The sequence below is a fragment of the Platichthys flesus genome, chromosome 21 (assembly GCF_949316205.1).
Source record: "Platichthys flesus chromosome 21, fPlaFle2.1, whole genome shotgun sequence".
Classification (NCBI taxonomy): Eukaryota; Metazoa; Chordata; class Actinopteri; order Pleuronectiformes; family Pleuronectidae; genus Platichthys; species Platichthys flesus.
The window spans coordinates 10,600,387-10,616,748 of record NC_084965.1 but is presented as its reverse complement, the minus strand read 5'-3'; the positions used below and the strand labels follow the sequence as shown (position 1 = coordinate 10,616,748).

The 16,362-nt window shown below is 44.3% G+C and overlaps 1 protein-coding gene across 1 annotated transcript in view; it reads right to left on the bottom strand.

Moving 5' to 3' along the window:
- Positions 1-16,362, bottom strand: part of cntnap2a (contactin associated protein 2a) — a 305,794-nt gene that overhangs the window by 46,205 nt on the left and 243,227 nt on the right. The window contains exons 16-17 of the mRNA XM_062379226.1: positions 6,428-6,584; positions 4,256-4,383 (exon numbers count right to left, since the gene is read on the bottom strand). Coding sequence (XP_062235210.1) covers positions 4,256-4,383; positions 6,428-6,584 — 285 coding nt within the window. The remainder of the gene's footprint in view (positions 1-4,255; positions 4,384-6,427; positions 6,585-16,362) is intronic.

Genomic DNA, 16,362 nt, shown 5'->3' with positions numbered 1-16,362 from the left:
ACAGACAGACAGACAGACAGACAGACAGACAGACAGACAGAAAGACAGACAGACAGACAGACAGACAGAGAGACAGAGGGACAGACAGACAGACAGAGGGACAGACAGACAGACAGAGGGACAGACAGACAGACAGAGGGACAGACAGACAGTCTGTCCCTACAGACAGAGGGACAGACAGAGGGACAGACAGACAGACAGAAGAGTGAGCATTTCAGTGCATGACAGTGATCCTTTGCAGTTTTATCTCCAGCCCTGTGTCTCTGTAAAACATGTATGCAGAACACAGTCCACTGAGTTTTACATTGCTCCACTCTATTATCCCCTTTAGTGGGAAAAATGGGCAGTAAATCGATTATATATGACGCCTTATCCTTGTTATGATCATGCCGCCCTGCACTTGAGATTAGATCCATGTTTGCTTTTCCTCTCCACAGGATATTACTTTCCAGATACTGACTTTACTCCTGCTCTGTGCTGCGTTCATACTGGTTTGTCTCGGGAGACAGAGCAGATATAAAGAGAGGACGGTCATACATGTGGGGAGTCTGATTGAGGTGGAACCTTGCTTCCACAGCTCCATCCCCGACCGCTCAAGAACACAGACTTTGGTTCCAAATGTGCAAGATGGCTCCGATCGTATAAGGGATATTTGGCTTCATTGCTGGAGAGCGGGAGGAAGTGGAGAAGCGTAGTACTTCTTTATATACAGTCAAAGGAAAAGAGGCATAGCTGACCTGAGGCTAAATAGTGAACAAAGCTGCTAGGCTCCTGGCTGCCTAAACAGATTTGACTTGGGTTTGCAGAAAGCCTTAAGAACAACACATGCCAGCCATGGAGTATTGACGTGCGCTGTGAAGCAGGATGGTTGTGTATCCTGACAGGTCAGTGTTGGGTATGTTGATGTGAATCACATGCTACCCTTTAATCCAGCCCTGCAGCTACTGATCGGCCCCTTGTAAGTGGAGCTGTGCCACAGTGTTGTGGGGTGTTCTACATCCTTAAAATAAAGTTTCTATTGTCAATTTGACTTTTATGAGTTTGTGTGGAAGCGCGCTCTCATCCAGAAAGAGAACTGTCTCATTGAGCCAAGTGTAACAGATGCCTTAGAGGCGTGATGAAGTCAATCCATGCCGACCTGAACACACTGCAGGCCTGACCCGCTGCAGGTAGACTCAGGACAAAGTGAGCACACCCAGCTCAGGAGTTGAGGGGAAAGAGAGGGAGGTCAATACGACGGAGCTGCAGAATACGTGAGTGTCTTCCAGTTGACCCGATGTCCCACAGAGAGCGGTGTGCCAACAATGATTAGAAGAATAGACGGCAAGGGAAGCAGCAAGGATTAAACTGCCTCTCGCTGTGTGTGTGTGTGTGTGTGTGTGTTTCTGCAGTATCTGATATCTGTTGTTTGCAACCAAAAACAACCAAAACTGCAGGGACAATAGATGGAACAGAATAAATGGCAGGAGGATGAGTGTTCAGATAGAAAGTGTCTGAATAGAGTTCAGGTACAATTTTATTTGGCCATATGGATGCAAGTTGTGCCGAGAACACACACACATAAACACACACGACCACCTACTGATGCTTTCAATGTGAAGTCACTCAGAGGTACAATTACTGACTGATTACAAAGAAGTTGTTTTCATGATTGCAGCTTACGCAGGACCATGCGCGATTTTGTAAGACATAACCACTAACAATTCTTTTGTAAAAACACAAACTACAAATAAATAATATGGTAAATAGACTGTGTTTATTGTGTACAGTACTTTTCCACTCACAAAGATATCTGTCCACACCTACACACTCACATGTCGTGTGCACAAAAACGTACGCATCTAGTTATTTTCGACAGTAGATCGACAGTCAAGGGTTTTTCTGAGTGATTGGCACAATGAAGTGCCAATCCTGAAATAACAATGTGCACGATTGCACTCTTAGCATGAAGTGTTTTCCCTTGTAGATTTTAATCAAGGCCAGATCCAAACCGTCCACAGCAAAGTCAAGAGTTTATTTTGATTATGTCCTAAAAACTGCAGCTTACAGCCTAAATACTGTGCAAACACTGGAGTGGCACTTTTTGTTTGCTCCTTGCTAATTTATTAATCTCAAAGATTTCTCAACACCTCGTTGATGGATAGAAATACCTTTGTCCCGTTCCATCCATCCATTGACTATGTTCCTCCAAGGCTACATCCATAATACAACAGCTTTGTTTGAAAAGTCATATTCAAACATCAAGACATGCTCCCCTTTCAAACGACCGTTTCAGCTCTGCATCAGTTTTAAGCCCTGTCCATATTAACACACCTGAAAAACTCGAGAATATTCTTGCTGTGAGGCAACAATGCAAGAATATGGTTATTTTCAATCGTCGAGAGAATTTGATGCTGATGCTCACACGTGTTTAAGCTGATGACACCGATTGATGAATACTGTTGCTGCACTGCGACCACGGCCAAGCTGGGGCGCCTCTGCAGCGGAGTGGAACGTCTTCTGTGCTTTCACTGTGCGGGACTTGAAATCTGTGCCAAAAAACAACTCGATATCCGTGACTGACTGACTCACCTAAACAGAGAGAGCGATAATCACCATATCGTTCATCATTTTGTGTATATTCTTGCCTGGAGTGAAACTTTTTGAGATGTGTTTCTGTCTAAGTTTTTCTACCGTGTGATTTGCTCCCTCTGCAGCTGCAGTGAATTTCCTACCATGCCGCTGTCACTGGAAATGGCCAGTTCAGGCAGTAATTCAAGTGTGAGTGTATAAATGTATCCAGCTATCATTGTAAGATGCCTGGCACTTTGCTCGCTGGCATCACACATCCTTTCAGTCTCCCTCTATTACATCCCTGAATACATCAATAGTAATGGAGAGGGCCGACATTTGCTGGGTTTTTATGAGTAATTTTCACTCCATACAGAGAATGCATTAAGAAGGGCTGAGTCAAGCAGAGTGGAGGGAGATCAAGGAGAGGAAGGGGCTACAGGACCTTTTTGTTGGGTGCAGGGTTTAATCCCAACCCCTGACTTTCAGACAAGAGGGTGTCTCTTTTGGAGCCCAGTATCTGATAATTTATTCAGTTTTAATTGAATTTTAGAGACAGTCTGTTTGGACGCTGCTCCCCTGCATAGGAGTCGAACCTCCTGAAGGCCACAAAAGACCTTGGGAGAAAAGATGAAGGATTATTATGATCTTTTTGTTCCATTGTCCATGTAATGCCACCTGCTTTAGCAGTGTGGTGGCATTTCCGAAACAACACCACCATGCTTGAAATGGCATCATAAACCAACTTTTATTCTTTATTGGTAACACAACCTTAATTTGTGAATACACTGTCAAGTCAAATGACCTTAGTTTTGAGAACAATCTGATTCTCCCTATAAATTCCCCCATATAGTAAAACTATTCAGTCGTGTATTCTTTTCACCAGTATTTCAGAAGAACATATAACCTGTATTTCCTACAAGTTCACATTATATTTCGAAAAAATTGCCTCCTCTTGCTCCCACTGACTGTTCAAACACTAGACACAGTGTCAACAGGGGCATTTTAATAAGTCCTATATTAAAGAGACAGGAGGTGTTCTCTTGATTCAACCTCTGATGAGCCCTTTCACAAAAGGTTATGCAGCCACGCCTCTGCAACAAGCTGAGAGTTACTTTGAAAATGAAACCAATCCTCTCAGGGGGATGACTCAGACAAGATCATTAATGCACACAATTCTAATTAGGGCCATTGTGACCTGCAGTCCTCCTGCTTCACTCAAAGGTCCTTTTTGTCACACTGGCAGCTAATCCCCAACACTCACACTGGTTCTCATCTTCCTGTGCAGACCCCCTGTAAGGTGTGAAGTTATTTTTAATATCTTGGTAGTTGCTCTAAAGCACAGCCAGATTCGGCCCCCGGCTGCATAACCAACCTTTTTACTTTCTTTGAATCAAAGCCCAGTGCAGATGGAGTGGGGAGGGAGGGGCTTTCGGGTGTCAGGGGGTCATGAGAGATACAGTAGATGGCGGTAATGTACATTGACATTGGTGGCCAACCGCCAATAAACCAAAAGCAAAGAAGAAGAGAAAGAAGAAAAACTCTGGCCTCAAAGTTGAAGAAGAAGAAGACAAAGAAGATGCAGGTAATGAGTTTGCCTTGCATTTACCCATCTTCCCATCAAATCAAGTTCTAAAGCTGCTAAAATGTGCAGCCACAACTCCATAGTACTGTTCATACTGTGTGTACCACTGACACCACTTACTGTCTCCCTGGCAACGCAGTGGTCCAACAGTCAGCTTGGCTGAAGATCCTGGTCGGTTGGTGTCACCCACGGCAACCTGGCTGACTGGTAGGTGTTCTTTATAAACCAGGAGACCGGAATCTTCTCTCCTGCGGGATGATTGACATCATATCACAACAATGTTACACACTTTAAATGAAACAGTTGCTATGAACTAGTCCACAGATGAAATAATACCATGTCAAAAAAATAAGATTTAATTCGAAAGAATTCGTTGAACTTAGTGGTCATGTATATTTTATGTATGTGAGTGAGTATAAGTGTCTGTCCTGCCGAAATTATGGGTAGTGAGTGGAAATAGAGTTATAGTGGTATTATTTAAAAAACTCGCTCAGCCAAAGAATTAGACATTAATGCATACATTAATAATAGAGATGGAGAAGAGCATAGAGAAACATGGAACCAGTGAAATCTCTCCTCAGAGAGATGCAATTACTCACATCTACTATTTATACACACGCGCACACCCACCAGACAACAATGCGTTTGGTTTAATGAGAATATCCATCAGCAGGCTAAGAGAGCTGAGCAACACAAACTGTTGGTTCTGGAGGCAAACATCGCTCTTAAGTGAACGCATCGCCGACGGTGCCGTTCATCATCCAACCACTTCAGCGTCTTGAAGTGAGACATCTCATCAGACATCGCGGCCAAGACGGATTTCTGACTACGCAGATTAATGCTAACATATGCAATTAGCAGCGGTGGCAATTTGAAGTTCAGTCGATGTAACAATACAATCATTCCGCAGTTCTTCAGTCAAGATGTTTTATTTTACAGATTGTCAAACTACTTGAGGCGAATTTGTGATTTGTGTTATCAGGCTGCAACTTGACTTCACTACTTTGCTGGATTTATTCAGGGATTCAGAGTTTTTTTTTAAATATACAAATGTAAAATCAAATTAAAATCTCTGTGTCAAAACAAGACCTTAAAAATAAAAAAGACCTTTTTTAAGCACACTGACCTTTGGAATTATTGAATATAAGGCAACAGTTCAAATATTTAATATTGTGAGAGTAAAATAGAAGTTCAGATATGGGTCCAGTTCACAATGAGGTATTTGAGATGAAAGATTTAACACTCAGACATTCAAGTCTGTATGTATGTAGGTTATAGCAGCTTCTCATTTCTAGAATAATTTTTTTAGACTGCTAAAACTTTTGTTGGCAAAGTCACACGGGTTGACACTTTAACTTTGCTGGAGTGTTAAAAACTCCTACTGAGAACTTCAGTATGCGCTTTAGGCCACATGCAGGCTGCAAGGTCAAGGCTGAGGCTACATGTTTCGGGCAAAACAGTCTGCTTGACCACCATATGATCCATGTAGAAGACATTAAAATAAAGCAGTGGTATGGCCCTGCAGGGTAGAACCAACCATGTATTGCATTAGGGAAAAGGAACAAACGTATTTCATTCTCATGAGCACTCAGCTTTCTATTAATAAACAGTCGTAAAATTGGTCCAGAGCTACTAACATTAATCTTAACTGATATTTATATTTGGGCTGCAAATGCTACACAGTGGATGTACGAGTCTTGAACAGGGTTTTTTAATATAGTCCCACAAAATAATTCTTTAACTGTTCAGTAATGATAGATGCTAACTTGTGACCTTGGATGCAACTTGGGCTGCAAACCATCCTGTAAAATCAGGTATCATCCTGAAACTGGAGACCAATAAATATATAATATATATATATTGTTTTATGCTTTAAATAGAGATAAAATAATATTTCTATGGATCAAAAGTACAAAACATATCAAATTCAGGTTTGTGTGTTTGCTTTTGTTAGGGATGTGTACACGTCTGGTACATAAGCATGTCCCTTAAGATGAGTATATACAGTATATGGTAAGAACAGAACTTATCACAACTCAGTACGCAGGCATTTTTAACGTGGTATATCAAGATAAGTCTATTAAGTGTAATACAGATGTAAGACTTGTTTCTGATAAAATGCGAAATATGAAATGATCAAACATTAGTAATTGGTCCCTAGTTAGAGTCGGAGCCCTGTCCGACCCTTTTCTGGCATCTATGTCGGCAGACAATAATCACAATCAATGTAAAACTTCAACTGTGAGGACGTTAATCAATACACACCTTTTTTTACATAAAAAAACGACTCACCATGGTGCCAGGTCGGCGTCGCAGTTGCAGTCGTACTTGAGGTCGGTGCAGTTTCTGTCGATGCCACAGGCACATTTCTGGATGCCGGGTCCCGAGCCTCCCCAGTAGAAGTGCTTCTCACTGCCCCGGCCCACCCACCACGTGTAGGGGGTCCCGTCTGGGGAACAAACACAGACACACACACACAAAGACAAAATATGTAATTTGTATACAGGAAACCGTGTCATTTGTGGCTTTTGGCTGGAAAATGTATCGCTCACAAAACCCCGGCAAACTTCTGTGTAGGCTCTGAGGTTGTGATGCTTAACAATCCGAACTCCTTCCCATTAGAAGTCATTAATTGTCGAATCATTAACTCTTTGAGGCTTTTGTCACAATAATGACATTATACATTGACAACTAGCAGCTGAGTGGAATTCTTGTATTCAACTTGTTGCACACAGCTGTATGGTAAATGCCTTTGAGAGTGGCAGGCACACTTAGTCACAGATCAGGCCTGTGATTTCAGAGCTCCATCAAAAACAGCCTCGGCTCTGCGTTCACATTCGTCTTTGGCATTCGAACGTCATATCTCGGAGCACACATATCGACACACAAACCCCTCTTGGTGTGCACATGTGTGTGTGTGTCGGTGTGTTTCTCAAGGGACTGCTCTTCAATAAGAAAGGTAATATTGTTTTCTTTCCCTTTGCCTTGGATGGAGTATTCTGGCATGAGACAGAAACGAGATTGAGGGACGGGTGTAAATATTTTGGTGGTTGGCAATAGATCACAATAACTGGACGAGAGCGGGAGACAATATTACATTTCCCTCTTTATTCTGGCAGAATAAGCTGCATTGTCAATATCACTTTGTCAAATTCCATCATAGACAATGAAATCTCCAGAGCCCCATATTTCTACAGGAGGGGATTGAAGTAGACTTTGGATGCGGCACAATTGCTTCGAGGGGGTTTATTACTATACTGTCGATTTTTTTCCGAACTGGAGCTTAAGTCCAGGAGGAAGCTACAGATGTGTCTTTGTGTGACGATGTGTATTGTGTGTGCTTTTGTGTGTGTGTTTTGCCTCAGTGTCCTGTGGGTATATTGTGTTCCTAAAAAGAATTAGCCTCATCTCTCTTCAGGCCACTGTTCAGACAAGCTACTGTCAATAGGATTAACATTGTCTCCTTAAGAGACTTTACAATCCTCTCCCTTTGTGTGTCCATGTGTGTGTATTTGTGTTGCCGCAATTCTATACAAGTAAGAACCAAACTTCAGTCTAAGACCTTCATAGTCAGGTCAGTGGGGTCCCCGAACACAGACCCATCCCAGCTAAGCCCCCAGTCAAGCAAAACGGCATCCATTTCTACCCCCAACCCAATTAGTGAGAGTCATGTCATCGTCCTTGAAGCTGATCTGTGGCCACTTTGAAGTCACTTGCCATTCACTTGGCATTTATTCACATGGTGCATTTATGCCCCCACTCACTCTAGCAAGACTCCATAATCAGTGAAAGTATTACTGCACCACACATCTCCACACAGACAATCCTATAAAGCAATGAAAATAAGCAATAAAATAAATGTCTATAGATGAAAAACATACCATAACACGTACAAACATAAGTAACAGTCCACCGTCTTTGAAGAATAAACATTTTAATTTGGCACTTCAGTCAGTCGGACGGGATGTGGTGCAGCCGCTCACAACAGTCACATTGGAAAGACAAGAGTCACCTTGTATTGAGTCGGAGCCAAAGGGGCACGCAACCAAATAAACAAAAACATGCAGTGTGCCACACGGAGTGAATGCCCCAGCAGCTCTCATTTTATTCACTCATTTTCTCCCTGGCCTCTCACTAACCCTGCCATGTAATAACACAGCCGGTTCCTGCTGTCACTCTATTAAGCTTTTCCCAGACAGGTAGGCAGCAGGTAGAGTAAAACTATTTCGATATACAAGTAAAAAAAGTCCAACTTTATCCTTCCCATAATCTGCTTGAAAGGATGAGTAATCAAATAAGACAGAGAGGGAAGCGAGGAGAAATGGGGAAAGGACAGGTGTTGTAGGAGTATACAACTGGAATGGGAGCTACGTATTAGGCCAGTATAAGTCTCCCGTGCACTTCAGTTAAAGCTTTGCAAAAACACAATACTGGGAAGTGGAGAAGCTGAGGAAGACGGTGGAAGGGGAGATGAGCAAACGGCAGAACAAATGGATGGAGAAGTAGATGAAACGAGGAGAGACAGAATCATGCTGGCCGAGAGTTCAAATGGGGAGGGAACAGCCAAAATGAGCGTGTGTGAGCGAGTGCAACTCTGTGTGTCGGAGAAGGACAGTGTGTTAGAGATTATGCGTCCTTGATGGGGCAGAATACTGTAACAGGGAGGATTAACTTAAGACAAGACTTGTTCAATAAAATCAGAAAGATACGGGTGTATGTCTTGTCCTTGGATCTGCACTGCGGGACAGACGTGTTCCCGCAACTGCACGTCTGTCTGGACATCCCCAGGTGAGATGTCTGCTGGTGCCATTGAGGGTCTGATGTCTTTATTAGAATACATTATGATAAATATACCACATTTACAATGCTTTATTATTTCTATGTTACCTGATTATTCATATCTCTGTGTGGTTTTAAGGTTATCCTTTAACTGTTCTGAGATGAGTAATTCAAGGCCCAGTGATGTGGTTCTACTGGCTTCATCAGACCATGACCTCATCATGCACCAGAAAGGTTTTCAGCCTTTGGAAGTTGGAAGCGGTTTAGGGCATTGGACAGCAAGCGTGAAATGGGTGGAGAGTATGAGGGAAGACATTCAGCACAGGGCCATGTCAGGACCAAACATGCAGCCACTGCCTGAGGACTCAAGCCTGCGCTACTAGGTGAGCTAGCGGGCACCCAAGCGGTTTGTACCCGAAAAAGGTGGATTGCTCCGTTCAGGATGTGAGGGGCAAAGTGAAGGAATAAAGGTATCTCAAGGGCATTGTTTAGAGGTCAGGGTAGGACGGATCATGAGATGACAGGATTGTTGCTGCATTAGCAAAGTAAAGGGGTCATTTTACTGGACTGTTGTGGTTAAGAGGAAGTTAAGCTGGAGGACAAATCCTTGGATTTATAAGTTGATTTATGTTGCGATCCTCACCTATGATCATGAGCTTAGGAGAGTAACCGAAAGAAGAAGGTTTTGGATACCAGAGGCTGAAATGAATTTCCCTGGCAGGGTGTCTGGGCAGAGTCTAATGATAGGGTAAGGAGCTCCGACATCCACTGGGAGCTTGAAATAGAGCTGCAGCTCTTCTGCGTTTAAAGGAACCAGTAGTTGGGATTTGAGCATCATTAGGATGCCTCCTGGGTGCCTTCCATTGGAGGGCCCCTGGGTCTTCTGGTAAGAGGTAGACCCAGAACACAAATCAGAATCAGAATCAGAATCAGAATCAGAATTCTTTTTATTGCCTTGTATATTTTCACATACAGGAAATTGCCTTGGTGTGGTTGGTGCACTTTACAAACAACAATATAAAAACAACAATATAGAGCAATATAAACATCAATATAAAAAACAACAATATCGAAAAAATAATATATACAGTAAATGTGTTGTGTTCGGTTTTAAGGTGCAAAGATTGGTGGTAGTGCCAATAATGTAGTGTTATAAATTATGTGCGAGGGTGGGGGGGGGGGGGGGGGTCAGCAGAGTCAGTGTGATGGGGGGGGCTTGTTTGTGAGCCCCACTGCCATGGGGAAAAAACTGTTCAGGTGACGCGAGGTTTTAGTCCTGACGGCCCGGAACCTTTTCCCAGATGGAAGTCTCTGGAACAGGTGGTGACCGGGATGGGAAGGATCAGCGATGATCTTGCCTGCTCTCTTTCTGGTCCTGGAGTGGAACAGGTCTAGGAGAGCCGGCAGGTCACAGCCGATGACCTTCTCAGCTGACCGAATGATCCGCTGCAGTCTGCCCTTGTCCTTGGCAGTGGAGGCAGCGAACCAAACGGTGATGGATGAGGTGAGGATGGACTCAATGATGGCTGTGTAGAACTCAACCATCACTTTCCGCGGCATGCTGAATTTCCTCAGTTGCCGCAGGAAGAACATCCTCTGCTGGGCCTTCTTGGTGATGGAGGTGATGTTCTCCGTCCACCTCAGGTCCTGTGCTATGATCGTCCCCAGGAATCTGAATGACTCCACTGTTTTAACTGGGGAGTCGCACATGGTGAGGGGGGCGGTTTGGGCTGGGCTCCTCCTGAAGTCTGCCACCATCTCTACAGTTTTTGAAGCGTTCAGCTCCAGGTGGTTCTGGCTGCACCAGGAAGCCAGGCTGTTAACTTCCTCTCTGTAGGCGGCCTCGTCCCCATTGGAAATTAATCCAATAAGGGTGGTGTCGTCGGCAAACTTCAGGAGTTTGACAGAGGGATGGCTGGAGGTGCAGTTGTTGGTGTAGAGGGAGAAGAGGAGAGGAGAGAGCACACAACCTTGAGGGGCTCCAGTGCTGATGGTCCGGGTGTCAGAGACAAGCTTCCCCAGCCTCACGCGCTGCTTCCTGTCGGTCAGGAAGTTGGTGATCCACCTGCAGGTGGGGTCAGGCACGCTCAGCTGGGTCAGCTTGTCCCGGAGAAGAGCTGGAGAGATGGTGTTGAATGCGGAGCTGAAGTCCACAAACAAGATCCTGGCGTAGGTGCTGGGGGAGTCGAGGTGCTGGAGGATGAAGTGGAGTCCCATGTTGACTGCATCGTCTACGGACCTGTTGGCTCTGTAGGCAAACTGCAGCGGGTCGAGGAGGTGGTTGGTTATAGTTTTGAGGTGGGTCAGCACGAGTCGCTCGAAGGTCTTCATTACTACAGAGGTCAGGGCGACTGGTCTGTAGTCATTAAGGCCTGTGATCCTCTGCTTCTTGGGAACGGGGATGATGGTGGATGTTTTCAGGCAGGCGGGTACAACACATTCAGCCAGTGAGGTGTTGAAAATGTCCGTGAACAATGGAGAAAGCTGATCCGCACAGTGCCTCAGTGTAGAGGGGGAGACAGCGTCTGGTCCAGCTGCCTTGCGGGGGTTCAGTTTCTTCAGGAGCTTATTTACATCTCTCTCCTGAATTGAGAGAGGTGTGAAGGGGGGGATGGAGGTGATGGGGCAGTCTGGGGCCATTTTGTGGGGGGGGCTAGTGTCTTTGTCCAGGCTGGGGAGAAGAGGTGTGATAGATGCGGGGGGGGTTTGAGAGGGTCTATCGAATCTACAATAAAAGTCATTCAGATCGTTGGCAAGTCTCAAGTCTTCCACAGAGTGGGGGGATTTGGTCTTGCAGCCAGTGATCACACGAAGGCCCTTCCAGACAGACGAGGAGTCGTTGGCTGCAAACTGTTGTTCCAGCTTCTTTGAATACAGTCGTTTGGCCTCCTTAATCTCCTTGCCAAACGAGTATTTAATTAGTCTGAACCTATCCATGTCCCCACTCTTGAAGGCCACCTCTTTCTCCAAACGAAGCTGTTTGAGTTTTGCTGTGAACCAGGGCTTGTCGTTGTTATAACACACCCTGGTGCGTGTTGGAATACATCGGTCTTCACAGAAGCTGATGTAGGACGTCACAGCATCTGTATATTCGTCCAGGCTGTAAGTGGCAGTTCTAAAAATGTCCCAGTCTGTGTTTTCAAGGCAGTCACGCAGCTCCTCCACAGCTTCTCTGCTGCTCCAGTTCTTTGATCTCAGCACAGCAGGTTTAGAAATCTTGAGTTTCTGTCTGTAAGCCGGGATCAGGTGAATGAGAGCGTGGTCGGACAGACCCAGGGCAGCGCGGGAGACTGCATGATAAGCCTTGCTGATGGTGCTGTAGCAGTGATCCAGGGTGTTCTCCCCCCTGGTCGGGCATTTAATTAACTGTTTATATTTTGGGAGCTCCTGAGATAAGTTCCCCTTATTAAAGTCCCCAAGGACAATAACGGGGGAATATGTGTTCTCTCTCCTTCTCTCCACTCCCAGTATCTGCTCAGCGAGTTGTCGTTGAGCCTCGCGCACGTCAGCTTGCGGGGGGATGTAGACTCCAGCCAGGATGAAAGAGGTGAATTCCCGGGGAGAGTAGAACGGTCTGCAGGTGATGAAAAAAGTTTCCAGGTCCGGAGAACAGGACTGTAAAATGACTTTCACGTCGCTGCACCAGCCCTGGTTTATATAAAAACAAATCCCTCCGCCTTTTGCCTTGCGTGAGAGGATCGGGTCGCGGTCCGCGCGTAACAGCTGAAAGCCGGTCAGCTGTGCGGCGGAGTCCGGTGTGGCTTCGGTCAGCCACGATTCAGTAAAACAGAATACAGAAGAGAGGGAGAAGTCTCTATTTGTCCGGATGAGAAGGCGCAGTTCGTCCATCTTATTGCACAGCGAGCGGACATTAGAGAGGAGAATGCACGGGAGTGATGAGCGAAATCCTCTCTCCCTGAAGCGCACCAGAGCCCCAGCGCGCATGTAGCTCATCTGACCTAGGGATGGATTGCAATCCTCCAGGAGGAGAGGGGAAACATTGCTTGGGTAAGAAAGATATTTGCTGCCTTTTTTAACTCACTAACACCGACTATGCTGCACTTGTATCTTTATAATCATACTCTTTACAGTACCTCCATCCTTCCTGTAGCCTTTCTCTGTCAGCCAAATTCCCCAACAAATATGCAAAATGTTCACAGGAGAGGAGCGAACAGACATGATGGATTGATAAGGCCTGGGTTTGTGTTCCTCCTCTGTCCCCAGGGACAGCCACACAACACCACTTATTGTAATGACTTTATCTATCTGTTATGTTAGCAACACACACAAACACAACCCTATTTATCTCCCTTCTTATCCAGGGAGGTTAATGTCTTCATCTTCAGCATGTCTGCTGCATTTTGTACAGAGACGACAGAGACCCCAAGCACAGACAGATAGGGTAGTGGAGGGAGAAAAAACAAAGAGAAACAGTAAAAGGGGGCTAGGAGATAAAAAATAATTGACAGCCAATATGAAAGACAGCAATGAAAAAAGAAAGAGTGTGAGAGATGGAGTGTGATCGCTGTCTTCAAAGTGAACCTGATAGTTTCATCCTTCTGTCATAAACCATTAACACCAGCCAGGTTATTAGAACCAAAATGGCACCTCTAATCCTCAGAGTAATGCTGGAGAGATCAGAGCCTTTCACTCACAGGTGGGCCAATAAGCTAACTGCCATCCATATTGTTCAAATTACGCTAAAGCTGAGAAGAGTATCATTGCCTGGAGGCCACACCTTGATACCAAAGTATCAATGTCCCACATCCACATGCACCATGAGGTATTGTGACCTGTTGACTGTGTTTCAGAGGTTGGTTAATGGAAAATCCATCCACGCATCAATTATTTGTATCAGTACTCCTTTGAGGCTTGTGGATCGGCAGGAGAAAAATATTGATTAGTCCCCACTTCCTCCCATTATCCAGTAATGGAGCCAAAATATCCCAGATATGGACCGTGCCATTTTGCAAACTTGCTCCCTAAACTTTTTGAATCTTCTTCATAATAATAAGAACTACCTACAATGACAAAAAATGTCTTTGATTATAATCTATTTGGATGTGTACTTTAATTTTTCTGCTTGGTCAATGTTCCATCCATTAACACGGAGGAGACAGGGTTTGTGACCTATACTGGCTGCCAGCATTTCGCAGGGCCATCAAGCTCAAGTGGAGAACTTTTAACTGTTCCCAGTTTGTCTCTCATACTGTATCTGGTGACACTGGTGAAGATTTGGTGAACATCTATAAATAAGCTTTTTATGTATGTTTTTTAATCACTAATGATTAATTTGATGGTTACTGCTCGTGCTTAATCATGATGGATGGCTGATTCAACAGGAGATTAGACCATGTCTTCATTTAATACATTTAAATGAAGCAATTAATACATTTTCGTATACTTTCTTGGTTTGTTCAAATTTATTGAAGATTTTCCAATCACAGGCGTGTTTGTAGCTGCGTAAATAAAATAGTTTAGCAGTACTCACACCCAACACAACACACCAGAAGTACATAGGGCACATTTAGTTTATATCAAGGGATCAGACCCCTGCCGGTTGGAACCTGAACTGAAAGGTCAGTGGATCCAAAATGGCACTTGACATGCTCAGTGGCTCATATCCCTTGTCTGGGGCTGAAATAACAGAATGGCATTCATAACATTTAGATGTGGCTTTTTCATGAACCTGTTTCAGAGTTTCTACACCTTAGAAAAATCCAGGGTGGACAATCGGTGTAAACAGGAATGGTGCAAACATGTGCAAATAACAGCTCTCAACACTGATCTCGAAGTGTGAGAGTGAATGTGAACCTCTCTCCTCTAACAACATGAGGAACCATATTTCAAAAAGCAGGAATAAACCCCTTGTCTCTGCTGAAAAACATTGCACCCATCAGGAGACAACATAATTGCACGCATCACTCATTTATACTTAAACCCCTGGTCTCATTCTTCCTCACTCTGAAGGGAGTGAAGACAAAAGCATCTCACAGTGCACTCAGGCTAAAATATGTTTTTTAGTCTGGGAGAGTTTTTAAACGAAGACGTGGATCAATTTGTCTGTGTCAGTTTGCCGTTGGCTTTGGCTCTTTGTTGTCGTTTGTTTGCATTTCTGTTTGTGGTGCGGAGAGCCTGGTGTGTCCTCTCTGCACCCGCTTGGTGTTTGTTAGCCTCCTATCCTCTTAACATCTCGGTTTTTGTGTGGAGACTGTGGAGAGGCATATTAGCCATGCCCCGGGATCCCTCTCGAGAGCTGCGGATAATGCTGTGTGTGTGTGTGTATGTGGATGTAAGAAAAAAAGAAAGACATTATTTGTGTGCGTCTTTCTTTGTCTCAGCCCTTTTCTTTATCTCTATGAGTGCATGTGTGGCTGTGTCTTCTCCTCTCTGCTCCTTTTAATCTGTCTCCGTTACGTTTTGTCTGGCTCCCCTGTCTCTTCCTATTGTCTTGATCTTTCTCTCCTCCCCGACCACCTATCCATCAATTTACTTTGAGAACCCCTCTTACCTCCAGGCTTTAACACCATTTGCCTCGTCTCTGTGGTCCTCAAATATTTAGGCCTCTCTTTTTGCTTCCCACCTTTTCCTTGCTCTTTCATATCGCCTGGTCTCAGAGGCCTTTTTCACTCTATCTCTCTTCAAGTCTTTCTACTTTCTCTTTATGCTCCTGCATCTCCTGCTACGCCCCCCCTCTCGTATCTTCCTTGCACACCTTTTCCTTGCATGCTCTTATCAGAAGGTCTCGGTGGCCTTTCCCTCTCGCTTCATGCCTCATATCTGTTCTTGATCGCATTTCTCTACGACTCCTTCCTGGCATCTAATCTCTTTATGTTCCCATTAGTCCCTCTATGATCTGCCCTTTAATCCATGCTAATTGCATCCTCCCCTTGCTCTGATCCCGATCTGAAGTTGTAAGTGAAACACATGGCACCCCTCCCTGTCTATCATTAATGGTTTGATCTGTGAAGGGGCTATAATCAATTTGATCCTTGTAAATATTCACCCTTGTTCGAGTTAATTTCGATGGTTTGGGGATATTCATTTTGCACTACAGGATCAAGGCGGCTAAATTAATTCACGATTAAAACATACTTGCGATGTGCTTTGGTGATAATTGGCGATAATACCTTTTTTTCCACAAAATTCCACAGAGCATCTATAAAGATATAATTTATGACAATTATAATCTCTAAAAACGACTTGACCTTTGCTACACATTTTTTTGACTGACATTATCCAAAACGTTGGAGCGAGTTGCTCTCTGTACCATTAAAAGTCTTATTCTATCCAAAATCCAGTAAAACAAAAATAAACGGGAAAACCAACTTCCTTCTTTTTGTTGTGTCCTCTGGTAAAAAAGGAGAAACAATATCTGTAAACCCTGCATTTTAATGATGGAGGAGGGGGCCGGCTTAAGAGAAACAGTCCAGAAATGAGTTTACTGC